The 26,975-nt window shown below is 40.6% G+C and overlaps 5 protein-coding genes across 6 annotated transcripts; 4 read left to right on the top strand and 1 right to left on the bottom strand.

The window, feature by feature from the left end:
* Positions 1-72: 72 nt before the first annotated feature.
* LOC145889489 (uncharacterized) lies at positions 73-4,376 on the top strand. Of its 2 annotated transcripts, none has more exons than XM_082980452.1 (6): positions 73-1,049; positions 1,321-1,391; positions 1,861-2,106; positions 2,677-2,810; positions 3,045-3,164; positions 3,806-4,376. In XM_082980452.1, the coding sequence occupies exons 1-6, from the start codon at positions 687-689 to the stop codon at positions 3,964-3,966; spliced, it is 1,095 nt and encodes a 364-aa protein (XP_082836578.1). In that variant the 5' UTR covers positions 73-686; the 3' UTR covers positions 3,967-4,376. The 2 variants fall into 2 exon arrangements, with proteins under 2 accessions (XP_082836578.1, XP_082836577.1); XM_082980451.1 differs by having other exon boundaries at positions 1,858-2,106.
* Positions 4,377-6,729: 2,353 nt separating this feature from the next.
* On the top strand, positions 6,730-9,574 carry LOC145889571 (uncharacterized). Its single transcript, XM_082980549.1, has 6 exons — positions 6,730-7,142; positions 7,724-7,800; positions 8,019-8,291; positions 8,612-8,745; positions 8,856-8,975; positions 9,247-9,574. Exons 1-6 carry the CDS (start codon positions 6,780-6,782, stop codon positions 9,354-9,356), a joined length of 1,077 nt encoding a protein of 358 aa, XP_082836675.1. The 5' UTR covers positions 6,730-6,779; the 3' UTR covers positions 9,357-9,574.
* A 1,098-nt stretch (positions 9,575-10,672) lies between these two features.
* LOC145889788 (uncharacterized) lies at positions 10,673-13,166 on the top strand. Its single transcript, XM_082980819.1, has 6 exons — positions 10,673-11,078; positions 11,306-11,391; positions 11,559-11,801; positions 12,150-12,283; positions 12,451-12,573; positions 12,883-13,166. Exons 1-6 carry the CDS (start codon positions 10,722-10,724, stop codon positions 13,029-13,031), a joined length of 1,092 nt encoding a protein of 363 aa, XP_082836945.1. The 5' UTR covers positions 10,673-10,721; the 3' UTR covers positions 13,032-13,166.
* Positions 13,167-14,955: 1,789 nt separating this feature from the next.
* LOC145889747 (uncharacterized) lies at positions 14,956-18,518 on the top strand. The gene is made up of 7 exons (XM_082980767.1): positions 14,956-15,228; positions 15,559-15,741; positions 15,815-15,894; positions 16,505-16,768; positions 17,107-17,240; positions 17,394-17,516; positions 17,865-18,518. The coding sequence occupies exons 1-7, from the start codon at positions 15,121-15,123 to the stop codon at positions 17,993-17,995; spliced, it is 1,023 nt and encodes a 340-aa protein (XP_082836893.1). The 5' UTR covers positions 14,956-15,120; the 3' UTR covers positions 17,996-18,518.
* A 311-nt stretch (positions 18,519-18,829) lies between these two features.
* Positions 18,830-23,305, bottom strand: LOC145889292 (uncharacterized). Its single transcript, XM_082980228.1, has 11 exons — positions 23,211-23,305; positions 22,868-22,986; positions 22,699-22,796; positions 22,496-22,631; positions 22,288-22,366; positions 21,940-22,101; positions 19,920-20,793; positions 19,576-19,761; positions 19,414-19,472; positions 19,175-19,338; positions 18,830-19,088 (listed from the first exon to the last, which is right to left on the bottom strand). The coding sequence occupies exons 1-11, from the start codon at positions 23,215-23,217 to the stop codon at positions 18,918-18,920; spliced, it is 2,055 nt and encodes a 684-aa protein (XP_082836354.1). The 5' UTR covers positions 23,218-23,305; the 3' UTR covers positions 18,830-18,917.
* Between the last annotated feature and the right edge of the window lie 3,670 nt (positions 23,306-26,975).

Raw genomic sequence — 26,975 nt, 5'->3', positions numbered from 1 at the left:
TCGTACGAAAGACGAATCAAACCTGTTGTCCATTGCATCACGAAGAGTGTTTGGGGAGTTTTGAAGGGTCGTTTGAAGGCAACCATTGCAGTTTATTCACAACAAAGACTCCCAGCCTCGGTGGCCGGACGCGTTAGAAAGGAAGCAAGTCGTTTTTTTTCTTAATCACTCATTAGTTTATTTTGAAAGGTAAGCGCGTGATTGTCACGTCACTTTCCTTTAGACTCGACTTTGCTTACAGGCGAGATGTGTTGAATGCAGATTCCTATCATCAATGTATGCTTATGAGTATAGAAAAATGAAGGGAATTTTGTGGGTAGTACAGGGTCAACATTTAACGGTTTTCTTTTAGAGGTGACGAAAAACATTCAGATACGCACTTAAACTGCATACAACCCGACCAAGTAAAGGCCAAATGCGAGGAAAGGGCAAATCGTGTCAGATAATGATCGTCACATATAGCAAAGAGTCTGGTCCCTTACTTATAGAAGTTGTATAACCTATAGTCAACATATGAGATTAATCACTTGTCTCTGACAATTTGGAAACGTAAAGCGTGTGGGTAATTTGCACGCGTGCGTTGCCCGGATACTGGTACAAATAAGGCAGTACAAAGGGTGCAACGTTTTTCTTTTTTTCTCAAATAGAATATCGCAATTAGTGCGTGGGGTGCATTCGAAAACAAAATGGGAATTGATGGCCAGTCGCCAAAACCGCACCAACCGCGGCTTGTGAACACGCGAAGATATCGTTCGTTTTCAGCTTCCACAAGCCAAACTCAAATGCATACTTCAACCACTCGACGCCAATCGACGCCAGCTGCAATTGCTGAAGAAACGTCAGCTCCCCCGCCTACGCTTTTGCAGAAGGCCGCCACGTTTCGTCAGAAGAACACGGAAAAATGGAAAGAGCTGGAACAAAAGAGGGAGAAATCGCATCAAATGATGGTCGGCAAGTCCGAATGGGACCCTTTTCTCAAGCGCTACGTGCAGAAGTTTGAGAAGGAGAAGCAGGAAAAACTGCAATTGGCTCAAAAACTAAAACGAGAGGTAGGTAATATACCCACATTAGGTGATTTATTCTATCACCAGAAACAAGATCAAGGCGAATACGTATCACATCAATGTGTAATATGCTGATAAATATTAATAGCTTCAATTTGCTTTTGATTTAAGGTGTAAGGATGGTAACGCATATAGTTTACTACTTTTTGTATCCTGTGGTGTACAACATGTAGGCAGAAATCAATTTTGCAGAGTTTGTTTTCAAAACGTTTGCCTTCTTCAGCTTCGCACCACCTTCTGTTTATTGTTATTGCAGAACCGGAAAATCCTCGTCAGCTTGGAGTTTAATCCATCAAAAATGCACGACCCTGCAGAAGAGGAAGATAGGTTGGTAATACAACGCACGCATAATGTTTAACCTTCCTTTTCAATGTTCAGGCATTGTTCATGGGCCCAATACAGACCTTTTTGGAAATCTAGATTGATTTCTTACTCGCGTTGTGTGTTTCATACGAATTTAAACAATTCTTTCAGAAGCGGTATTGTTGGTATGTGTAGATAAAAATTTAAAACTTTTTATACCGATTTGCAGTCGTACGTTTGCGTGTGGTTTAAGTTAATTTGCTTCAATTTGCAACTTCCCATTACGCATAAAACTGTTCGACAATATTCTTTCGGCATTGTATATATTACGTCTACATTGTAAGGTATGAGAAGTTCACGAAAAAGTGAATACAAGCGAAGGAAGCAAATCTCTAGACAAACGAAAACAATTGTCATAACAGGCAATTGTGTTTCCCTTATAAAATACAACCGACATTGCCTTGTATTCACCATTTCTTTTTGTAAACAGCAGCAGTTCAGACGACTCCGATGCCGAGGAGTGTGTAGGGTTTAGTCGATACGACTGTGGAATTGACGAGAACGGCAATCAACCCGAGTTATCCCTTACCGTGGTGATGGGCAAGTTCTTGTGCAACGGCCTAGGCGAAGGAGAGATCGAGAAATGTCACGTCACTGTCAGTCTGTATCCTGACGCAGAGAAACGCGAGGCGGAACTAAAGAGCCATTCGCGATACGTCACGCCGCTCGGGACAACCAAGTGCGTACTGTTGACTCATATTGTTTAACCCTGGAGTGGTTTTGGTTTATGAAACTGCATATGATGGCGTATTATCGGGAATTATGAGAAGCGGCATATGTTGCTTCTATCGTCCTGATAGTAAACGTCGTAGGTTGGCGAAAACGTTACCTCGTATCAGTCCCCATGTGAGGGAACTGCAGCTCTTGCGGTGCACCAGGGCCCCTGCTCGATAAGGGTAAATAAATAGCAAATGTGGGCCCATGAATTAAGGGATTTCTATCGTATAAGACTGGGTTTTCATAATATTATAGACGAGGTGTAAGCACTACGACAACGACACAATCTATCAAAACTAATCAGTAAGGAAATGACAAGGTCATTTGCTTGCGAAGCTCGTGAAGCTACAAAATAACTTGCAATGAGTTTTTGTGGAAACTTGTATAATTTCTATGCATATAATAACGGTTAAACGTGAAAAACAAACAAGCTCATACTTTAAAGATCAACCATTTGACATATTTATTATATGGACAGTTTTTAAACAACCAACCAAGTCACTTATTGAAGCACAATTTTTTTTCTGTTTAGGTGGAACCACAAATTTGCATTCAGAGGTCTTGACGCGGCCACGCTGGAACGAAAGTACTTCCTTTTTATCTTGGAAGCGAAAACCACCAGAGGAAAAACCGTTCTCGGCCAATCCATCATTGCCGGTGAAAAAGGTGAGGTCTTGATGCTTGCTTTCGTGACCCCAAAACCTTTTATTGCTCACTTCGTAAGCTTTAGGTGCACGTTTAGTCCGTAGTTAAACGTTACATAACTTTTCGCGGAAATGACGTGCTGAGCGCCCTTGTATGAACTCAAAGGTCGCTATAAACCGCTATATCATGCATGTATTAACTTTCTCCTTGTATCAGCAAACTCGATTCACTATCAACGCAACCCGCTGTTTTTAGCTATGATAAGAACGAAAACACAGCGACGAGCTCCTACAGAGGAAGAGATGAAACCCCTGTTGCGAGTTCTCAAGAGTGAAAATTCCTGTGTTTTGGCACATATAGATTTACAGCCGGAAGGTAAACCAGAATTCAGTTCGAAATCGCGTTTTTTCAGCTTCGTTAATGCCTCTATTGATGCTGTATGCAAAAATGCCCTGGCGTGCAAGTTCGTGATCACGACTCAGTTCTATTATTCGCGCTCGATGCGGATATTCAGAATTCTAAAATGCCTCGTCATTGTTGCGTCATTCAAACAGTAAACAAATAGTCATTCCCCGCCCAAACAACCACGGGTAATTTGCAGAGCGCGTGAATGTAAATGTGGAGAATAAGGCCATCCAGCTCAGTAGCCCCGTACCATAAAGACAATATGTTTCTTGGAACAAATTACCCGTCATTTTCTTGTTCATCAATATCACCAATAATGCACGTTACACTGAGGTGTTCAAATTTAAAATCTCTAATTCTCTTGTTACTGTTTTAAGTGAACGATTAGGTTTGATTCGTTTGTCTACATTTAAAATATATATATATATTTATATTGACCAAACCGGGATTCGAAACCACGATGTACTGACCTAATAGATCAGGTTCCTTTTTGAAAAAAAACTTATGTGTGTGACACCCAGTGGGAGACAGTTTGGAATATAATTCGGATACAAAATAGGTTTAAATCCCGCACGCATTTCAACGAAACTTAAATAATACAACTTTTACAGATCAACCGAATACTTCGTTCCGGACGCGAATCAAGAACGTGGTGGAAAGTGCTGACGTTTCCCAGGTAAAAACACTTGGTCGAAGGATGTCGACCACGACGGCCAGTCTGGCACGAAAGATGTCAGTCGCACCGGAACCTCTGTTGAAGTTTCGATCTTAAATTTGCCACCAAACCCCCCCTCAAATCTTGTGCGATGACACACGGATTTTGGTTGATTCTGATGTTTGTTTTTGTTTTGTGTCAACTTGCATTTCTCTCAAACACTAAAACGATGATGGTTGTTCAAGCAATTTTACTCCTCATAGACGTCAATCAAGAGGATAAAGAGAACGCGGCGTCGGGTGATTGCGTTACCTCGAAACATTTAGCAATAAAATGCAGTGTGACAAATACGTTGTTGTCCACGATCAGCAATGTTCTTGTTCAACGTTTTAACGAGGCACGAAACATATCGAAATACTGTTGTTCTATTTGTTTGTCGATGCCCACGCGTCTACTTCTGATTCATCACTCCGCGTTTTCACCCACATTGTTACTAATCAATGCGTAATATTTTGTGACTTTTTGGTTTGACGTGCGAAACATACGCGCTTACTGCATACATTGTTCGCTTGTATGGTTTTGTGGAACTATAAAAATGTCGATTGCTTTGATCAAAAAGCTCATATCCTTCTGGATCGACGAACGCAAGAGGGAGAAGCTTACAAAGTAAGATTACAGCAGTATGACGACAGCTGAAAAGTATTTTGACAATTTTATTTTCAAAATGTCGGGGTACAAAGCTTTAATACAAATTGTATTGGTCGTGTTTGCAGTAGTTATATATGCAAACGCGGGGATTTCGAACTTTTGATGGCGCATGGTTTTTAGCTTGCGTGATGTAAATGTCCCCCAGTGAGTTATTTCGCTCAGCAGCCATCAGTAAGCAAAAGTTCAGGACTTTTTGGAAATTATAGCAAACAATGCAAACAGGACGCATCGCCGTGTTAATATATAGGAATATATATATGGCAAGTGTATATGAATCTTACCGCGAAACTTTTGTTTTAACAGCCAAAGAAAACACGTTTGTTTTGTATTTGGATCAGCATGAAAGAATTGCGCGTGTCCCTCTACACGTATAAAGCTGCACCTATCTCTGGCTATCACGAGAGATAAAAACATAGAGACCGACATGGGTGGTTAGTTACGTGAGGTCAGATTGTACGAGGGTGGAAGCAATTAATCACCATGAATATTTAAAGGCGATGTAGTCGGTAACGTGCTGCTGGTCATCGGTTTCGTATAAAAGAATAAGCTTTCTGAGTACGCGAATTAATCATCATCCTGAATTTAGATAAAAGTTACGTAAAACAATTTTTCAGCGAAATTAGTCATTGCTAACGAAACCCCTGTAATTGAGATATATTTTTAAATATGTGTGTTTCACTGAGCAAAATGAATCACACTATTTGCAAGGGCAATTTTGTTATTATTACAATACCTCCAAGGCAGCACCGGAAGATGGTCATTAAAGCCACTAACGCTTTCACTTCCCTCTTTTGCCTATAATAGCCCACCCAATCTGACCTCCACCGCTCCTGGGATATTTCTGCAGTGAAGTTAATGCGCAGGTTCTTGGAAATGTGGGTAATCCGTTGCTTCTAGGGAAACTTCGAATATTAAGTTGTACAGCTTCAGTTGCCTGCAGGAAATTGAAACTGTGGGGGTTAGTGAATACGGCAAATGAGGCAATGCAATGACACAAGGCTTAGTTCAAACGGGGCACGTCAGCGGTTATGTCGTACAACCTCGCGTCAAAAGCGGACAGTTTCTTTCGATTACGTAGGGCTTCGTATAAGTGCCTAATTTCCTATTTCGTTGTTTTAACTGTAAAATGTTTGTGGGATATCAATCAAAAAGAACTTTTCTACAGTGAGCTGCAGACAGGACCAGCACTGTTTCGACTTAACAGTTTTTTTAAATCTTTTTGTTGGCTCTATTGCTTACATATAAAAAGCTTGTTGCACAAGAAACCTACAAATGTTGAAGAATAGCGTAGATTTAAAAACGAGCACGTCCCCGTAACAAAGCGTAAAGCACAAAACATGCAACTAAGGGTTAAAATGGAACGAACTTGGTTGAAACGTCGAACATCAAGTGTTGACACCTTGAACTCTGTTTTTGAATCATCCCAGTTCAATCAAGAAGTTGTTTTCCCAACAACGTAATGACGCAAATGGCAGACCGGTTCGAACTTTTGCGTAAAGGTACGTCGCCCGACGCAGCGCGCAGTTGTGACGTGGAGAGGAAGGAGAATAGACCCATATGGCGTGTGATACGTCACAGAGCGCCATCTTTATAACGCCTGTGACTTAATATCCGCACATTGGTGTATCCGCTTGACACTATAAGATCTTGCAAAGGCTTCTGCGGATATAAAGAGGTTTCGCGAATCCTGAATGTTAGTTGGAGGCAGATAACCAAACAAGAAAGATCCAGCAACAGATAGAAGACAGATAATATGCAAAGAATTCAACCCAAGAAGTAAAGTTAGATAGAGATCATTGAAAGTGCACTGCGTTGTTTTTATGCGTTGAATGTTATCGCAACTGAAAATTCATTGTTAAAATTCTGAACCGAAAGTATATGGCCGATCGGTACGAAGACATAAACAAGAAGAAAGGGTGACAATGTTTGCCTCACTTGTATTTGGTTAATTGTTTTGTGTGGGTTTACAATACCTTCCAAAAAATTTCGTTAATGTGTTGAACTTAATGCAAGCAAACGCAAATGCGTGACGGAACGAAGAGACAATTAGTTGAAAATGAGGTCGGACTTGGAGTGAACAAGAGCTGTGTTAATTGCGTTTTACTGAAAAGTGACACACATTTGATTTTTAATAGGACACTTTAGTTATGCATTTATTTGTTTTTTAGAAAACTATTAACAAACATTTTCGTCACTCTATATTTGAGAAATATTTGTGAAAGATGGGAAAGCACGAACACACGTCGCCCTTCAAGTTCAACGGACAAGAAAGTCCAATGCACATTTACCAGATGCGCAAGAGAGCGAGAAGCAGCGCGTCGGAAGAGGACAGACGCATGTCTGTAGAATCCTCGGAGCCAGCACAGGAGCAAGAGGCACATAAGCCACTTACCCTCCTCCAGAAGGCTGAAAAATTCCGAAAGGAACATGAAGAAAAGTGGCATCAGCGCGAGCTGGCGTTAAGGCAGCGTTCGCTGGAGCTAAAGGGTTTCATCACTCCCGAGCCAGTTATAAAGTGGTACAACAAGAAGGTGGCCGAGGAGAGGAAAAACAGCTTGGAGCAGGAAAAGTTGAGGCGTCTTGAGGTGAGAAAAATGTTTTGGTTTTTGGTTGAATATTGTTGGCCCAAAGCTGGTCGTTTGCTTTGAAATTCTTCATGTTTTTTGCGAGCCACAATTCGTTTGTGAATTTAGCATAACCGTCTTAGTCCATTCATGCATGTGACGTAAAATTGGAAACCCGCAAAAGCACTGGGAACAAAAATACTGCCCTTAACAATAACTTGATGTTTAGTCACCAACTTTTCACAACAAAAATAGAAAATTTAAATTTCCAAACGCCAAAAATACGTAGGTTCCCCTTATCACCAGTATAGATCAATATGGAACGAACCCGCTATCCACCATTCTCAAAGGCTGTGGGGCTATTTGTAGAATCACGGAGTCGTGCGGTTGCTGCTTCTGCATGAATGTATTTAAGTGGGGCAACCAACAAAATCGCACGATGACGCAAAAATTGTTCTCCTGCCTTTGTAAGATAACTAACACATGATCATGCGATTTTTTTATGTCCTTTGTATCAAAGTAGCGCACAACGGTACTGGGTTATGGGGAAAGCACGTCAGCAATGTATTACGTCAACCAAACGTTTGTTTCCTGTTTTTCAGCCGAGGAAATTGACCGCCCACATTCAGTTCGTTAAATCTGACTATCTAGGAGCCGACACGATGAGTCTTCGTTCCAGGTAACCAAGAGTTTGGAGATGTTTATGATAACTTGACTAAACGCATAAACCAAAACCAAGTTAACTCGGTACGTATAACAATCACAATGACCTTTTTGGGATATTTAGTGTTTTTAATAATGTCACGAAAGTATTCCGCAAACTACTTTTGCAAAGTTCGTTTAACAGACCAACAACTTCATTGTATCTTTGTTTACGAATCTTCGTTGTCCCAACAGCGACAGGGCATCCATAAGCAGCAATTCGAGCAACTTCGACACAAGGAGCCTCGTGGAACTGAAGCACGACGTGGGAGACGACGATCGAGATAAAGAAAGTTTTGAATTGCTCATCACTGTCGAAGTAGGCTTGAATCTTCACAACGGCGTTATTAAAGATGAGGATCGCATGGAAAAGTGCCACGTCCGGCTCTTCGTATTTCCGGACGAGGAGAAAAAACACACCGCGCAGAAGTCAAGTTACCGTTTTATCACTACAAAGGGCGTTACACGGTGGGTGGTTGGATCAGATTACCTTTAAGAGTTGCAATAATACTTAAAGTTTGGAAGGTGATCGCTTACGCCTACGTGTGAAAATTTATTTCCAAATCTGTGGTTTTAATTTTTTTTGAAATACACTTTTGTATGATCGTGTCAAATAAAATTGAAAAAGGTTAATCCAACGCAGCGGTACTGATGATCAAACTAATAATAATCTGTGTATAAGCTGCAGACAGATGGCCACTGTTTCGTACTAAAAGGTCTTATCAGTGCAGCTGGTATTAATATTATTGGCTCCACATTGCTTATAATAATAATCTGTTCTCACGCAGATGGGACCATCAATTTGTAATAAAAGGTCTCAGTCAAAAGTTACTTCGGAGTCGGTACGTTGTACTCACCCTAACTGGAAAGAACAACTCTAAAAAGATGAATATGGGACAAGTTATACTTGCTGGCGACCAAGGTACACTAGAAAAACATTTATATCGCAGCTATATTGGTGCTAGACTATGGCAGTTGCAATGCTATTTGGTCACCCAGTCTGCGAGACCTAAAGCCTAAATTTAATCACAGCGAAAATAAAGAGTGAGAGGCAAATGAGGTCGCCGACTACTGAAGAGAAAGACAAGTTGATGGAAGCTATAAATAACCCGGAATGTACGGTCTCCGACACGCTTGATTTAGATGAGGAAGGTAAGCAGCGTCACTCATAACGTATATATAACATCCGAAACGTCATGTACACTTCCTAATGGAAGTGTTTTTAAGTGATTACGCTAATTTGTGGAAAATACTTCTAGGAGCTGTGAATATTGTGGCCAAAAATTAAGGATAATCACTTTTCAAAGATTTTAAGTAAAGGCAATTCCCATCGGGTTAATTTGGATAAGCAAAATGCACGCTATTTCAATTTTCGATTATAATTTCCTTTGATTCCATAACAAAGTGCAAATATTATTTGCAGACTACGTTTCCGTTGCGTCCCACCATCACAAAGGTAATTTCAAGCATCTCAAGCTGCTGCGAAAAAGCTCAGTTAAAAAGGACAAGAGAAAAAGCGCCGACTTGTCGTAGCTAACAACAGTTGCACGACATATTTTCAAGATCCAAGCAATGTTTTGTAGCATTTACACATTATACGGTTTATCATTTCAGCAAAAAGAATTGAAATTTGTGTCGATTGAACTCCTTTTTTATACATATTGTCGTAAAATCCCGCGTCGCCCATTTAACTGTGAAAACTTGTGCTTTGTGATTTATAAACTTCATACAATAAACTGTGGAAAGTCCAGGCGTTCTGTTTGACATTTCCCTCTGTTAGCGTACCACGTTGGTAGTTAAGGTCTCAACAGAAGGTCGCGACCGAGGAATAAAACAACAAGGGCGTAAAAGCTCACCCCAGAGTGGACTTTCATTCGACATTCTAAATCTAAATAAAAATACCTGTGAGACAGAATTTCCCACATAATCTAGGAGGAATTCTCTGTGCAGGATGAACGTGGGAGGCAGAAATGGGAAGAGATATTTTATTTTTATTTTTGGCCAGCGCTGCTGTTGACGTGAGTACGAGGTATTGATAGCAAGAAACAGTGAAAGGTCTCTTGCTTTTAAAAAGGAAACGAGCAAGTGCTTCCTAGTTCAATACGCGGATGCCGATCAATTAAAAACGACCAACCTCTTGAGTCACGACAATTATTTTGGGACATTTTTTTATTTTAGAAACCAAACGTATAGAGTTACGCAGTCAGTGCCGGAAGGACGTCCCCTATCTTTGTCGCTTACATAACGTCCGTTTGTTGAATTTACATGACATGTTCATCATGTACCCGAAATTTGAGTTAAACGCCATCATGTACCCGAAATTTGAGTCAAAAAACAAATTTTGATGGACGGAATTCGCAAAACGCGGTACCAGCAAACCGACGTTAGACAAAATATTTCGCACTGATCGACAATGCGACACCAGCGATTCCTGTGCATGCACGTAATCACGCATCTGGCCGATACGGGAAGCTGTCAAGTGTTTCAACGTGCGGTGTAGCAAGCCTAATGGATGTCATAAGTCTGTGCACCAACAAGTGCTGATGTTCTTCGTGTTTTGGCACACATTTCTACCTTGCGCTCTGAAACTGTAAACAGCGAAAGCGACGCTTTATATTAGGCAGCAAGATTTTGTTGGGTGTAGTGCCACCATCAGAAGCTCTCGCTCGTGTAATAAATAAATAAAAAAAAGTCTTTTAGCCAATCAGTTTTATTGAGTTTTTATATATGTTTGTGCGACACAGTCAGTTTGTATAGGCTTGGTAACATATTTTAGCGGAAGGTTTGTGCATCAATAAAAATTTTTTCCAACATGTTGGCAAATCAAACAGTATTTTTGCAGTCTCACAGCAAATACGTGAAACTCTTGGTGTTGTCCACTAAGTGTAGAGTTTAACAATGTCTGCAACCCATAACAAAAGTACAGCATCCTATGGTAGAGGTGCACCGCACCGTAGACAAACACAGCAGGCTGAGGGGCCGTTGCTCACTGTGATGCAGGAGGACAACGTGAGGCGTTTCTCCACTGGCAACATCGAGACTCCCACCAGCAAGCCTCTCACTTTGCTGGAACAGACAGAGCTCTTTCGCAAGAAGTTCTCCAAGAAATACCGCGACCAACAACAAGACAGACAAAAGCGATCCGAGGAGCTGCTGGGAAAGGCCAAGGCTGGCTCGTTTGTTCGCAGATACAACGAGAAGGCGTCCAATGAGAGAAAGCAGAGCCTTCAGGTGGAGCAACTACGAAAACTGGAGGTGGGAAAAGTATAAAAAAATGGTATCCTTTATCGGTGTTGTGTAAATTTTATTGAAACATGCCAGAGAAACCAGACAGCATTCTAATACAGTCACATGTGATTGTTCAATTCTATAGCCCCCACACATTTGAAGCAGAACAATAATGTGCATGGCTTGCACTGCTTTTATGAACAAAGATCCACAATGTTGTGTATATATAAGCACTTCATAGCATTGTTTTACAGCCGCGCAAGATTATTGTTTACATTCATTGCTGTAAACCAGGAACATCAGAAAAAGTGTTTCAGAACATGGCCACTTCCAGCGAAAGGTAAATAAATACACACTGGATATACAGAATAATTATAGGAGAAGAAAGATATAGTAGTTGTCAATGCTGTCTATCGGTCCACCATGAACTTGACTTTGTATTAATTTCTTAACCAATACATTTTCTCTACCTGTTGAAATAAGATTTAGCTGAGAATTTTTCTACAGCTCCGAAGCTCGGGAGAGCAGCGTGTTTCAATTCCAAACCAACCAGGGTCGTCGCAATTCCGACGATGTTTGCGACCTGATGATAACGGTTACCACAGCGTTGAACATGCACAACGGCATTGCGGACGATGAGGACATAATGGAAAAGTGTCGTGTCAAGCTGTTCGTCTTTCCAGACCACAATAAAAGGGAAACAGTTCGAAGAAGCAGTTTTCGTTTTCTCACTTTGACAGGAACAACCAAGTATGATGACATGTTTTGTGATGTAGTTACATGTAGTAAATAACAGTTATTTCTATATGATTTATTTTAAATAGAAGTTTCATGTGACTAAATGGTTTGCTAGATGGCTGGTGTTATTGAATTAGGGTAACTAAATATTCTTTACAAAAATGTGTATGAAAAATTGTAATTGAAATTTGTTACAGATATACAAAGCCATTTCGGTTAACTGGATTCATTTACAGAACGATAGACTTTTACAATAAAGAGAACACTTTAATTCTCCCTGAGATTGACTGCTTTGTCTTATTCTTTCTGATATAAGACCTAAATCTTAATGATCAATTATGAAATATCATCCATATCCAGATTAGATCACAGCTTCATAATCAAGGATGCTTCGAGATCTGATTTGCTCAAGAGATACTTTGTGTTGGAAGTTGAGGGTCAGAACGCTGCCAAGAAGTTGACTCTCGGTCAGGCGTTTATTTGCGGAGACGACGGTAAATAATCCTTAGAATTCAGAATCACTTTAAACAAATCGTTGAAACGATTCTTATCTTCATGAAATATTCAGATTGTTTGTAGCCTACATCAGGACTTTTTTTGAGCATTTTGTTTCAAGCAATTAAGTGGTTAATGTGTTTATGACTGTTTTATTTTATTATAGCTAAAATCATGAGCAATGACCAGCATCGGTACGCAATGGAAAAAGAGAAACGTCTACTTTCGAAGGCGCTTGATCACCAGGACACAGACCATTCTGTCACATTCGAATTAACGGATGTTGAAGGTGGGAAATTCTCAGGCTGACGATAATGTAAAACCAATTATCCACTGCTAACGAAAATATGCGTAAATATACCGTACCAGTAATATCAGTGTAGATTTTTCATTGGCAAGAACATAGAAAACTTGCAATATACAATGAACCATATACAGTGCTGTATTTTCCACTGAAAAGCTAGTAATGTTTTTCTTTCAGCTGTTTAAATACGTCAGGCCCTTAAACGAAGCCTAGAAGCGATTCCAATACGATTAAACAACTTAACCACCCTAATATTTACGATAATGAATTATGATTGCGTTGCAATCGTTGCAGAAACCACGGAAGTTTCGCTGGGATCACGGTTGATACGCGATCTAGCCTTGGACAAGGGACAAAAGAAAAATATCATCCGCAAGGGTGCGCTAAAGAGCTGTTCGCCACTTCCGGAAAGAAAATCAAGCCTTTTACCAAAATTGACGTAAACCGAATTTCGCTGTACAAAATGCTCCTGTAATGATGAAAAAGCTTTATGTGTTCATGTGTAAATTTGCGTAAAAATGGTATTGTGTAAAATCCTTTTGCATGTAAAATGACAGTATGATGTACACAAGTATTATCGCGCCGCCTTGTTGCTGTTTCATGTATCATAAAATAGGTCAACGTTCCCTTAACCAATTTTAAATTAAAGTTTGCGGGAAGAAAAAGTAGAATACACAGTGCGGATAAAATGATATGGCATCACATGTCACTTCTAGGTTTTAAACCATATACGTGCATGATGGAAACTGGTGACAACATCTGCTGGTTGACGATTGTTGTTCGAAAAGAGTGGGACAGGTTTAATAAGCTTAAATGTATATAGCGTTTAAAATGCACGGTAAAATAGTGTGTATTCATTACAGTAAGTACACACAGCGGTGGTTAAAGGCCAAACCCTTTGCTGCCTGACAGGTGACAAATGACGAACGGGGTTGGTATGTGCAAGTTAAAGGGGTTATACGCACAGGTGACTAACTAAAATTAGGTTCTTTTTATGGGGATACATAAGGGTTGATGATTTATCTACTATCAATTGAACCTAAATTTGTAACTATTTTACACACTTGCGCTTAATCCTAGCATGAGCAAAGGTGCTCAAAAATTCGTGGAAGAAAACCACATTAGGATAACGCTTGGAAAACATTCGTCAAGCCGATCATTACTCCATGCAAGCATCTAAATTAATATAACATTGAAAATGTAATGTTTTAACAACTTCCATAGCAAAATACTCGACATGTAGCAAAAATAATTGGCCCGGAGCCTTTTGGGGTGACTTGGCATGACGTGATGAGGCAAGGTAAATGATGTGCTAATGACCACGCTTAATAGGGCCGAAGAAACGACCACAATACATCAAGCTATATAGGAGGCCATTAAGCGAGCTACTCAGTTTGCATTAGAAAATGTCGAGCATTTTAGTCAAAGAAATTAGTTTTTGTTTTTTTTTGCACTGTGTTTTGGCCGCAGAATATAAAAAAAACTTTAGGCAGTATTTAGTTGACAAACGTTTCTCGTTCGTCGCGCTTGGAAATATCCACGCTTGCAATGTATAATCATTTATCAAGACAATTGTTCCTAAGTTTAAAATTTTTAGTCGTCGAAGACTGGAGTGTTATTTATATCACTTTTCTTACAAAATAAGACAATATTTTGTTGAATTTGGTAAGCGATGCCTGTGAAAGCTCGAAACGAGGCTCCTTAGAACCTTTAAGTTCTTTAGGTAAAGCTTTGCCATCAACATCTTCGCGGTTCATCTTGTTATTATTAGCCTATGCAAAAAAAGCGTCTTGGTCGTTTTCATTTGTCGCGCGTATTCCTAGAAACAAAACAACATCTCACCGGACAAGAAACCACCTATTTTGCTTTCAAACAATACATTTGCATAACTTTTACGCATGTATGTGTTTTATGTACTTGCCAGACCACTTATGTACTAGGAATTTCGCTAATAACAAGAGAATAAATGCCACAAGATCAACATTTCAATCGTCACGTTTTGAGACAACGGCGCAAGTAGCTCGACAGTTAAACCTATTTTAGTGGCAATCAATCATTCGAGAAGATTTGCGACATCATGACAACATTTCAACTGGCGTATAACGATGGTAGCTGAGATCAAAGGATGGTATTTTCGTGCGCGTTCGTTTCGTGTGCAATCGGTTTAGTGTGAGTTCGGACTCATTCAGCAAGTTTCGCTGTCACATATAAAAGGGTAGAATGAGAGGCCGGATGCCTGCAAGTATAGTTTTAAAATGCTGATTTACCTATAAATGCTCATGAAATATTTACATAAAATGACGATGAACTAATCATACACCTTATGTACCACCGAGGCCAAAAACAAAATTCAAGCTAGATGAAATCGTCGGCACTTGTTCAAATTTAGGTATTTAAACGCGGTAGCATATCGAACAAACAAATTAAAATCAGTTAAATCAGTTCGAAACGTCCATTGTTTGATTGTTGGCGCTATACAGGATAAACAAGGTAGACAAAGGAATAGGAACGTGTTTGCTTTAAAAGTACAAAATGAGTAAATCTTGGAAAGATCGAATTCAAAAGAGCATCAAGAAGTTGGATAATATTCTGTCGGAAGCCACGACGTCTAGACCAACTGGAAAACCAACGTTACTTAAGGTATTGTCGACAATCATGGCACTTACAAGCAAGTTAGAAAACCTAACTTATACAAAATGACAGAGCTCTAATAAGCCGCTACTGGCTATCAGTTAATTAGTTTTACGGTGGGTGCATTTAACAACATGACATGCACAATACAAACAAACGCCTGATCTACTAGGTTTAGAAATGAAACGATTGTTTTTTAATGCAATTGACTGACCCTTGGTGCATATGTTTATGCAATTGATCCGTTTTTCATTAATTCATATGTTGGAAGAATACAATACATTTTTCGTGTCCATATTTGTTTGTCGTTTAAAAAACTTGCTGTTGTTTACCGTAAAGCTAGCAGAGTTGTATCGAAAGCAAAATCCACAAGCATGGAACAGGCGACAGGAAGAGAAAGAACGACGTGACAAATTGGCGATAGGCCAAGACGAGATGAGCCCCTTCCTGCAGGACTACTACGAAAAGTTGCGAAAGCTAAGCGAAGAAAAGAGGAAGAAGCGAGAATGGCAAAAAACTCAGGTGACAAAACCGTAACATAAACAAAAATTCATTGGAATGCCGCATGATGACGTAAATTGCCGTTGGTTTACAGGCACGGAAAGTCAAAGTGACGTTGCAATATTCACCAACTGGAATAGAAATAGATCCTGCCGAGGCCAAGGAACTTGATAAGTAAGTAGCTTCATTAAATACCAGCGGTGGTCGAACGAATTCGTGATTTCGTATGTACTAACTGCTCCACTTCCAAAATACAAATACAACAATAATGCGTTATTTTTTGAAGTGGCAAACTAAAAAAAGAATTGTGTATAAGCTGCAGACAGATGGCCACTGTTTCGACCTAAAAGGTCTCATCAGTGCAGCTGGTGTGACTATAAGACGACTTTGCTGACCAAAAAGCCAAGCAAAGTCTTCCACTTTGTGGTGACCATACAATCACCGTCATCCGTTAGGCACCAAACTAGGTGCAACCTTACGGAGAAAACAAGGTGGAAACACTACGGCCAAGCAAAGCTTTGGTGCCAAACGGATGACGGTGATTGTATGGTCACCACAAAGTGGAAGACTTTGCTTGGCCGTTTGGTCAGCAAAGTCGTCTTATAGTCACACCAGCTGTACTGATTTTAGGTCGAAACAGTGGCCATCTGTCTGCAGCTTACACAATTCATATTATTGGCTCCACATTGCTTATCATAAAAAAAGAATGTTTCGTACACCATGAGCTATAAGTCAAGGAATGGTAACGATTGTAAAACATACAGTAGTGTTATACTTCTTTTAGCTCAAGCGTGGTGAGTCCCCACACAGACAACGCGCTTTTCGGTGCATTGAAAAACATCGTGGGGGATGACAACAAACAAGGTAGGGGACTTCCCGAGTTGATGGTGACTGTCGTCAAAGGGAAATACCTTAACAACGGGTTCGATGGTGAAAAGGAAAGAGCAGAAAAGTGTCGAGCTGTTGTCTACATGATTACACCGGGTGAATCCGATCCACAAACGGCGAAGGGTTACTACCGATATGTCACCTACAAGGGCTCAACGAGGTATAGGGTATTTTGTACAGGTTAATTACTTGCATGCCGTTTGACTTGCATACTGTAGCATTATCAGAGTATATGTTTTGCCACACTGACAAACAATGGCGCTGGTGAAGGTAAAATTAAACTCGTGAATCACAAGACAAATAAGCAACTGCCTGACAAGGTCTACAACCAAACCTATATTAGTAATCGATATACGGCAAAACATACCATATAAATTGCGATATGTAAGTTTCCATGCAGCAGGCGTTAAAATGCTAGAGCACTATCATTTTTCCCAACACTTGGTTCTGCTAAGTCAGAAAACAAAGGTGCAATTTTATTTATTTTGTTCATAAAAGGTGGGAATACAGGTTTATTTTTCGTGGATTTACCGCACAACAACTCCAGAAAAACTACTTTATCATTGACCTGGTGGGAAAAAACGCGGACAAGAAAGTCAACCACGGCCAAGCGGTCATCAGTGGTCCTGAAGGTTAGATCACGTTTTTTCGGTTGAATTCAACGACGAGATGGAAGCATTTCATGGCAATCAGTTGCGGTTTCCTTCTTAGAAAAGGATACCTTGTGTAAAAATGTAAGCTCGTATACGTTTACAATCGGGACAAGAAGTGTTACTTTTATTCAGCATTAATCAAGCTTCCTCACGGCCAAACGAGAAAGCCGTTGGATAAAGAATTCAAACCACTAGAAAGTGCGTTGAAACACCCAAACACAAGCGATCTTCTACTCTTCGATTTGCAACACGGAGGTATGTGAATATCAACAGCAAAAAAGGGAGCTTCCTAATCATTGAAGACAAGTATTTTGAGTTAAGATGTATGAAACTTGTGCCATAAATGCAACATAAACCGCTACGACTATTTAGTAAGTTCTCTTATTTAACAAAGCTTGAGGTAATCTCCACCAACAGATTAAAAATTCTTGCCTTTTGTTGCCATTAATGCATCATTCCTTGCAAATTAGTGAATTATAAGCAATGAATCTTTTAGTTGCACTTGGCATTGATTTTATTCCTATCGTCATAAAACTGCCCGTGGGAGAAAGTCACGCCAAGGTTAACTTGAGGAGCACATTAAAAAAGGAGTTACTTTTACAGCGTGCGAGGTTCCAGATCACAGCATGTTTAAACTGGACCTTGGGATAGGGTCGCCTTCGCCGACTAACTCCTTCAGACAGAAAAACAAAAAGGGTTTGCTCGTCAAATCACTTATAAAGGTGGGGAAGTGAAAAGAAAGAAACAACTACATTTACAGAAATATTTCATAAGCAGGCGGAACCACTCGTAATAATTTTTTTACCGACAATGCTGTTTACATTTTTATGGTATATGTTCGACTGTTGCCTATTGTATATGTATAAGAGAGCTATATTAAATCAGCTTTTCGTTAGTCTGCGCGTATTTGAATTGTCATCAATATATGTTTTAATCGCTCAGTATGACACAAACTCAAATTCTATGGCCATTATCGTCGCATTAGCAAAAAGAAAACAACTCGCTGAACCTTTTCGATCTACTAATGACTGACGTCATATCTGTATACCAGGTGGGACATAAATAGAACCGCATACTTGTCTGGTATATTTTCGGCGAAATGGACATAAATCATTGGTCGGCGGCTTGTCAAAAAACGCTTTGGACAAATGCGCTGCTAAGAACCCTTTTCGTACAAAATTGTCACCGCGAAATTACACCTAACGTGTCTGTGCAAGTTTCTGTAACTGCAGTTTTTAAATTCTCATCCTTCCTCAGTTCCACATTACTTTTGTTCAAGACTTTGCCTCTAAATTCACGTAATTGTAGTTTATTCAAGTGTTTCCTTTATTGTCATATTTTCGTACTATGTTCGTTACGCATAGAACGAATAAAGTTGAACAGTTAATGTCAACGATTCTACGTGATGTGACCTTGTTTTGAGTGTGGTTAAACGTCTCGTTGGCCTTACATAAAGGCTATGTGGTGAATTGCAAGTTTGTGAAGACTAACAACAAACAACTGTTGTTCAACGAAAATAATTTTACTGGTCGAAAAAATACGCGAAAAAAATACGAAAAAATGGAACATACAATTTGCACAAGACCAATGCAAAGGGGACAGGACAATAGAAAACTCTGTTGCGTCGTCTAGCGGTTGAAAAGTTTCCACAAAGCTTCAACCTATTTGCCGACATTTGCATTTGCGAAGTTCGGACATTTGGAATCGTCGAAACGAATCACGAGACATAAGATCAAAAATCCGTTGTTGAGCGTCACTAAAGGTATCACCGCCCGCTGATAAGATCCCCTCTTGCGTCGCTTTGCGCGTTTCATTGTCAATGTTAATCTGCAAGCAAATCAAACAATGGTTTAGAACGTTAAGTTTCCGAATTGCAATAAACAGTTTTCCATTGATCTTTTGATCCTTTGTACCTCATTTGGGGATCCGCTTTGGATAAACCGCTCAAATATCTTGTTTGCCATCTTGTGGCGCCGATTGGGCTTGGATGTTTTGTACGTTTCGCATTCCAACCAGAAGTCCAGGTTTTCTTCGCTGTACTCTCCTTTGAGAAAAGCTCGGAACGCCTCAACAGCAGCTAAAAAAAAGGCACAATTAAACATATGTTCGACGGAAAGTTGTATGATTCTTTTGCGTCCTGTCACCAACATACCTTTATTCTTAAGAACTTCGGCGAGTTGTTTGGATGAAAAACTGCAATAATCGCAGCTCCTATAAAACAAAGCAATTGTAAATTAAACCAAAAACTCATTAAGCAACGTAACAGCAGTAGACACCATTATAAGCAAAACACATGTTGAAAGAGTGTAATTACCTTTTGTAGTCGTGTCGAAGACTGTTTGACCTTTTCAACTGTCGTGAGATGGCATGGTCGGCTGCCGATTTGTATCTGAACAACCAACCAGTTGACATCGATTTTGTCGGGGTTGCGACTTTTCTCTGCTGTGGTTGGTCAACTATTGCGTCGGGCTTCCGGTTAAACCACGTCTTCAGGTTGTGTCTGGAGAATTATAAATGGGTTTGTTACTTCAAAATGTTACAACATTTTGTCATTGCTATAAGCTGTACTTTTACGTGCCTGTGTATATGTGACATGACGTGATAATGAAACCAGAGTTAACCATGAGTTAACTGTATAAGCTTGTGGGCAAAACTTACATGGTGCCAGTCTTCCGACTTTCATTCCCCACCACCCCAGCAACAGCATCAGTCGCCCTCTTCTTCACGGAAATTGTAGGTAAATTTTTCGCGAACGACACCGGTCGGGCTTCCACAACTTTCGCCACTTGGTGGCACTCTTCCTCAGACGACGACGATGTCGAATCCATGTCCGATGACGTGGAGCAAGCGGACGATGTGGACGTTGTCTCGCTGTGGTATCCCACATCGGGGAAATCGTGCGACTTTGGGCCGGCGTTCTTGGCCTTGCAAAGATCCCGTGTCACCTGCTCAATGACGTTCTCGGGAAAGAGTTCCAGTTCCGGGTTGCCATAGCAACTGACGCTTCGCTTGGTCGGCGCTTGTGCGTCGTTGAGCTTTCGACGTCTCGTGGCGTTCGAGGATCGGTTGGACACGTGCGAGGCGATGACGAAGTTATCGTTCTGGCGCGATGCGTGGGGTTGCTTGACGATTTTCGCTGTGCTGGTTTCTGTCGTAAGTGCGGTGGCGTTTCTAAGTTCCTCTCCACCCATCTTAGTGCTGTTTTCATCCACGCAGTAAGCCGCAGTATATTGGGACCGATATGCTTCGTGCAAAACACTGAGGTCGGTTGAGGAATAGCTTTTGCGACGAACGTGTCTTCGGCCGGTCGGTGTGTGGCCGGAGGTATGGCGAAAGTGCTGGGAGCCGTTTTTCATGACCTCCGAAGAACGTTTGCCTACCGCCATTCCCACAGTGAAATGGTGTGGCTCTGGTTTGAGCTCGGAATGATGTTGTCGGGTGACGTTTGACCCGTGTTCCTGTCTGGACAATTTGGGTCTTTTCGAGGTCACCGGAAGATCACCCGAAACTCGTTTCTTGCCGTAACGTCGAAGTTGCTGTGGTAAAAAAAACGAAGGTGTTACTGGGGTGGTTTCAGCAAGCGCTCTATGCAAATGGAAATCTTGCACACACATGCAAATTTTTCGGAATTAAAATGACTAGTTCTCAAAGATGTGTCGGTGGAGCTGTAAAATGCAAATTAAGAAACGGGTTGGGGCAACGCAATGTTCATTTTCTTTTCCAACTTGAAGAATTTACCCAAAAGTTTTACATTCTATGCACTCAAGAAGAAAAGTAGCTGGGATATTAAATGGGCAGTGAACTATATGTTGGTAGTTCATAACACAACCGCATTTGTTCCTTTCTAGCATTGTATGTGCATGGGATAGCGGAGTAAGACAAAAAAGTTAGCAACAAAACAAAAGTTGGCAACAAAATGACAAGCCCACGAAACGAAATTCAATCGTTTGAAAACTGTTTTAAATGTCACATTAGAAACTCAAACAGCATCATTTACAACCATTTACTGTCGTTCGCGAGGCAATAAAAACCGCGTAATACGCCGTGACATCAAAAACTACCGCGTCGGCGCATTACTGGTTTAGAAAGTGGAAGAAATCCATTGCGTCAACACACCAAGTCGCGACCCCAGCGCTTTTGATAATTGCCGTTAAATCGCTGTTCGAATGCCGCTGTGTAAGCGAGGATTATCCCTTGTCTAAAGGATTACCTTTGCACGGTCGTGATTCACACCTTGCTCAGGGGTTAACGGGACAGCGACGGTCGCTTTCGATCCAAAGTCCTAATGCGCAACACCTACGTGCTGGTTCCATTCTCACGGTTATCACACTGGCATTCTATCTCAGGGTCGAATAAACTTTTCATACATTGTTACGCTTGGCATGACGTGGAAAATGGGTATTAGTGGACATCTCGCGTTAGCTTGTTTATTATAGTTTCTTTGTTCACATTTCCGACCAACGGTAAACAGTTTTGGGGCTTGAACGTTATTAGTTTCGTTTGTTTATTGCAAGAGGATTTGTTGTTCAACGATTGATCTTTGTTTACTAAATACATTGATTACGCCGGTACTATTTCTACCGCTTTATAAATTATATCTCAATCAGTGCACAACATGGAAACAGTGTGGAAAATGGCCACATTAAGCATAAACCCTGGTTAAAAGTGATACTACAATACAAAAGTGCATTCACCTGGTTCGTCTGCAGCCCGAGGTTGAGTCTGTCTCGGCTGACACTGCGTGAAGTATCGTTGGTCGACGACGATTCATCAGACGGGTAAATGTTGACTGTGCGCACGTGTAAAGTTGAACTTCGAAACGAGTTTTCGGGATACTTGTCTGTGTGTTCGATTTACACGTTTGTTAGGTTATATAGAAAAAAAACTTCATTATATGGACAGAAATTGTAATGCAAAAAAATTATTTAATTCCATTTTACGTATGGGTAATTAAAAAAAATTATCGTAAAAAATATTCCAGTCACAATTACATTTATTATTTAGCAGCAAAATCACTTGTTCGTACCTTCACAAATGTGCTTCGACGTAAGGTGTTTTTTGCGGCCCAAGGATTCGCTGAGGAAGTAATACCACCCCTGCATAACCTGTGGAGTGAGGATTATGGGTTAAATGACTACCGGAATACCTCATAAATCTATTCCACAGTGGTAGCCTACACAGAGCAGTGCATTGCCAATTTTGGCCAAACGCGATAGTGAATAAAGTGCACTCACCTCCTGCTTAGCGACCAACTTTCGTATTCCGAAGCTCATGCATCCGATAAACGTAGACGCCCCACTGTATCTGTTCTCGTGTCGACACCAAGCCGATATCAGCAATCGTCGGCAGGACTCCTTTCGTCCAATGTTGCTACAATACCAAAAATTATTATGCTACACTATTGGCTTGCTCATATACCACAAACTGTTGTACTTACAATGAGAAACTGTCGTGAAGAGTTACTGCATCCTTGCTTACCGGCATGACGTCAGTTTTGTGACGTATGCGGTTGTCCTGATCGGGATATAGAGACACCTGCAGTAAGGAATCCACGTTAGTAACTTTCGTTAACTGTGACCTACGCTTAGTGGCCAAAATTCACCAACCTTCAAATACACGTAGGTGGGTGAATCGCGTGAAAGACAGGACTGTGGAAGGGAGCGTAATCCGAGCACGGTCAGTGTAAGTTTAGTTGAGGTGGCACAAAGCACCAGTTTCAACTGACCTGCGAATAAGATGAATTGCATTAGTTTATTTTAGAATAGAACAAAAATATGGGTCGTAAACACCCTAATTGCATACCAAGCCTAACATATGTTCAAGCGAGTTGTTTATGATGTGTAATCTAAATTCCATTTTGCAAACACTTTTTTAGCATTTCGAAACCTAGTAAGAAAACTCAGCTAAACAAAACACAACAAACAAAATAGTTATACCGTCACAACTTACCTCTCATTTTAAATGTAACAGGTGCAATGATTACACACAAGTTAAAACTCAGATAGCTATTTGTCTACTTGCAACCTATACGTTTTGTGATAGCTGAAGCATTAAAGAATAAGCTTTAATTACAACAAAACTCTATATGTGAGTACGCTATACACTAAAATCCACTATGCGAAGCTTACGACGCAGTCCAACTTTCACTCTAGCAAAACAACTGCTTAATGACCTTGTTTTGTTCAATTGTTCCAAGAAAACTGTCGGCATTCAGTGTTAAAATGTTCACTAAACGTTCGCATAATAGCTCAGTGGCGTCCTTTAATTGCAACCCTCGACTCTGTCTGTAGCGCCCTGGCCCATTGTCCCGTAACTGGAACGCCGATGCAGACGTGCGTAAAATGCGACCGCCCGCCTGTGCGCTGCCAGGGACCTCAAACTTCCGCACAAAAGCGTTACGAGCATGTGGGGCCGCTAAATGCGCCAGACAGAAACTTAAAAATGAGGCGACCGTCGCGCTTTTTTCTCATTTTTGGTAGATGTGACGATAATCTTTATTTGGATTTTGCGAGACATCATTTCACAATTAAAAGTTCAGTTTCAGATTCCTAATATTGCGCATTGATCAACTGCTCTACAATACGATTCAAAATGGCCACTGTTTCATCCTAATAATCTAATCGTTCATCCACAGTAGAAAATCTACTTTCTTTTAACAGCAACTACTTTACTTTTAAGTGGTACAAATTTAGCACAAGATTACTTCCCGGAAGCCAAATTGTTACTTACGCTAACTACATTGCATTGCACGTTGGCCTACATAACCTTCAACTGAAACCGGACGGTTAGTTTAAATTCTGAGTTTGTACCAATATTGCCCTGTCTTTATATCCACCCGCCTACGTTCACTTTCATATTCATCACAGCGGTCACCATATAAAGTGCATCATTTAAAATTCAGTTGTCCCGGCAAAAACACAAAATGCTCCTAACGCTTCGAGTGACTTCACCACAATGAATAGCGCTCTCTTTCTCTCCTTCCACTCTCGGCCACTTGGAAACAACAATGCGCACTCTCCCATATACCGAGGGGTGCGAATCGCGAGGTCCCGACCTCTCCGCACACTTTAGAAACACTTTCAGACGCGAGATTTACAAATCGATCGTCATCGATTCGCGGACCTGACGTGCGCTGGGCATCACCGGGAATTCGGCGAGAGTGTATTGCGTCGGCGAAGGAACCGTACTTTTAGTCGAAAGTTAAACTTTTTTGTCTCGCGGTTAATCTTGCGAAACTGTGCCACCCAATAAACAGAAGTTGCTTCGCCTCAACCATAAAACACAATAAGCTTCGGCTAATCCGATTTGTCTTTGTTGAAAGTCAATAAGGCAGCGTGGGGGAAAGGGGCAAATCACATTTTCCGTCGCCAACTCAATTAGGAAAGTGATTGTTTATTATCTGTAACTTTTCGGGTCACACAGGATTCAAAACTAAAGTCAGCTTTCCGAAACTAATCGATGTTATTAACGCGCTGCGGGCAGTCTAACTTAATCGTAATTTTTCGGAAACTTTTCTTCTCATCAAATGAAATTCGCATTTTGCCACTGAGAAAATTTGGAATCTGAACCTTCTCAACGGATATATTTAGTTCTTTTAAGGAACCGCCTCAAATATAAATGAAACAAAACGCCTGAACTTCATCTTTTTAGACAAAACGCACGAAAACGTTGTTTAATGCAACCTACGTTCACTTCCATTTTAAACATATACCTGGGTTGCATTTCACCTGTTCTACACTAATGCGGTTATCAAAAATAGTACTTTAAATAAGATAACTACAATCTGCATTTAATACTAAACGGTCCGAGTATTCGTTTGTGGATGCTATCTCAGTGCCACGCCGTCCGTCTAGCCTATATTCGGCGACTAACAAACAAACAAGGCCGATCGACACAATAGATTTGGACATTTGGTGGCACCAATTTGTTCCATTAACAATAACTCAGTTGGTTAGTCATGGGGGTCAGCACCAATCAAAGGCCGACACCACGCAGATGTCTCACACTAGTGGCAAATAAGAGTAGTTTTTCTACCTCTGACAAGTCTTTTTCGAAGGGATTTTGGACATTTTATTGTCGGCTAAATCACCAGATGCATTTTCTTGTCTGTTTGTAACCATAACTACGCCATTAAAACACTACGTCGTTACACCACGTCATTAAACGGAAACACATATTTTGTTATTATTCTGTCAGACCTCTGCATGCACTGTAAAAAATCTCACATGTAAGATTTCTATGACTGTAAACAGTGTTTCAGATAATAAAATAATAACGTTAGTATGTTCTGCTTACCTTTAGTGTCAACTGTACACATTTCATTGCTTTCAGTTGTTTTTACATTTTGTGGCGGGGCCCAAAGCATTGTTTGAAGTCTTGTTGTTGGTTGTAGTGGTGACAACATTACTGTGTCGTGAGAAGCGTCTTCCAGCAGCATATTTCCAGCGCGAAAGTGCTCACAAAGCACAGGAAAAACTATTAGCGAAATAAACTGGAAACTATTTCTGAAAAAGGTCAAGTAAATGCAATGACGTTAGGTTGTTGCAAATAGGTTCTTAGGCTTCATTTTCATAACCAAAACTGCCTTTACCCTAACCAAAACATATCAAATAGGTTCTTAGGCTTCCTTGCGTAGCCACATACTCATAACTAAAAACTGCCTTTGTCCTAACCAAAACTTATGACTGCCTATCTATCAACAAAATTCGATGATTTTTGCAAAGAATCAAATCACTCCCAAACTTCACTACACCTTTCCTGTCTATGTCCTTGCTGAACTGTCATGTCGTGACTTTCACCATTTGCACCTGGTTGTTTCTCGACGGCGATCGCCAGCAGATTGATAAGAACCCTAATTCTTATCATGTGTTTGTTTGCCAAAATATCCCGTGCGGATGGTTGAGTTCTGGAAGACGTCGTATCTTAATCTCAAGGAACAATAGGTTGATTGCAGCCCGGACTGCGCGCGTCTTACAGTTTCCCGTCCATATCACAGCGAAGTCTGAAAAACAACTCTGTGTATCCTATACAAGAGTGGACTGCTTACTGCACAGGTTAAATGCAGATTATTAATATTGCGACAATTTTTTTTTGAGATGTACAAGATAATTGCACGTTTTAGCACAAGATAACAACAACGATTAAACTCCAATTCGAGCCAAACATTTCGACAGTGATGACGTTTGTCCGTTAAATGATCTTAATACGTGTAATCGCTATAAATCTGAAGTACCTTGCTATGTCCAAAAAGGACTGACAACCTATTTTATGTGAGTAGTAATTACTCCCTAATTTGTTCATGGGTTGTTCTGCATACTGACGTCCAGAAGAGAAAACGGATGACTATTATATATACGAAAATAAATGTCAGACTGTAGAAAGAAGAACCTGACTATGTTGACATTGTAGTATGCACCAGCAGAGGTAATGATCTCCGAAATCACTTTTCCGTCTGGCCTTTCCGTTGCCATTGTTTTCGCCGGGAAATCATAGCTGGATACTGGAGGCACGCGCTTGCAAATTGCTGTCGGCGCAACACCGATGCATCACAATGCGACACGCAATGCTATCCCGCAGAGTGTAGTACAAGGTAATAGAAAGACATTAGGGGTATCATGACACGCGATATCGCGTAGGTTTGAATTTCCACTAGCAACTGCTCTTTACATCATGCATGGCAGATTTTTTGCATCTATTTAAATGTTTTCTTTTGTC

Source organism: Ascidia mentula, chromosome 2, assembly GCF_947561715.1.
Source record: "Ascidia mentula chromosome 2, kaAscMent1.1, whole genome shotgun sequence".
In the NCBI taxonomy this organism is placed as follows: Eukaryota; Metazoa; Chordata; class Ascidiacea; order Phlebobranchia; family Ascidiidae; genus Ascidia; species Ascidia mentula.
This window is presented reverse-complemented; position numbering and strand designations above follow the sequence as displayed.

What these genes read in the sequence shown, in the direction of transcription:
- LOC145889489 (XM_082980451.1), top strand. Translation starts at nt 687, where the DNA reads ATGGGAATTGATGGCCAGTCGCCAAAACCGCACCAACCGCGGCTTGTG. An exon ending in CTCAAAAACTAAAACGAGAG is followed by an intron (nt 1,050 to 1,320) that starts GTAGGTAATATA and finishes TTGTTATTGCAG; the next exon opens with AACCGGAAAATCCTCGTCAG. An exon ending in TATAGATTTACAGCCGGAAG is followed by an intron (nt 3,165 to 3,805) that starts GTAAACCAGAAT and finishes CAACTTTTACAG; the next exon opens with ATCAACCGAATACTTCGTTC.
- LOC145889788 (XM_082980819.1), top strand. Translation starts at nt 10,722, where the DNA reads ATGTCTGCAACCCATAACAAAAGTACAGCATCCTATGGTAGAGGTGCA. An exon ending in AGCAACTACGAAAACTGGAG is followed by an intron (nt 11,079 to 11,305) that starts GTGGGAAAAGTA and finishes ATTGTTTTACAG; the next exon opens with CCGCGCAAGATTATTGTTTA. An exon ending in ACTTTGACAGGAACAACCAA is followed by an intron (nt 11,802 to 12,149) that starts GTATGATGACAT and finishes ATCCATATCCAG; the next exon opens with ATTAGATCACAGCTTCATAA.
- LOC145889571 (XM_082980549.1), top strand. Translation starts at nt 6,780, where the DNA reads ATGGGAAAGCACGAACACACGTCGCCCTTCAAGTTCAACGGACAAGAA. An exon ending in ACTACAAAGGGCGTTACACG is followed by an intron (nt 8,292 to 8,611) that starts GTGGGTGGTTGG and finishes GTTCTCACGCAG; the next exon opens with ATGGGACCATCAATTTGTAA. An exon ending in GCTTGATTTAGATGAGGAAG is followed by an intron (nt 8,976 to 9,246) that starts GTAAGCAGCGTC and finishes TATTATTTGCAG; the next exon opens with ACTACGTTTCCGTTGCGTCC.
- LOC145889747 (XM_082980767.1), top strand. Translation starts at nt 15,121, where the DNA reads ATGAGTAAATCTTGGAAAGATCGAATTCAAAAGAGCATCAAGAAGTTG. An exon ending in GAGAATGGCAAAAAACTCAG is followed by an intron (nt 15,742 to 15,814) that starts GTGACAAAACCG and finishes GTTGGTTTACAG; the next exon opens with GCACGGAAAGTCAAAGTGAC. An exon ending in GGTCATCAGTGGTCCTGAAG is followed by an intron (nt 17,241 to 17,393) that starts GTTAGATCACGT and finishes ACTTTTATTCAG; the next exon opens with CATTAATCAAGCTTCCTCAC.
- LOC145889292 (XM_082980228.1), bottom strand. An exon ending in AGTCGGAAGACTGGCACCAT is followed by an intron (nt 19,762 to 19,919) that starts GTAAGTTTTGCC and finishes ATAATTCTCCAG; the next exon opens with ACACAACCTGAAGACGTGGT. An exon ending in CGAAGTTCTTAAGAATAAAG is followed by an intron (nt 19,339 to 19,413) that starts GTATGTTGGTGA and finishes CCTTTTTTTTAG; the next exon opens with CTGCTGTTGAGGCGTTCCGA.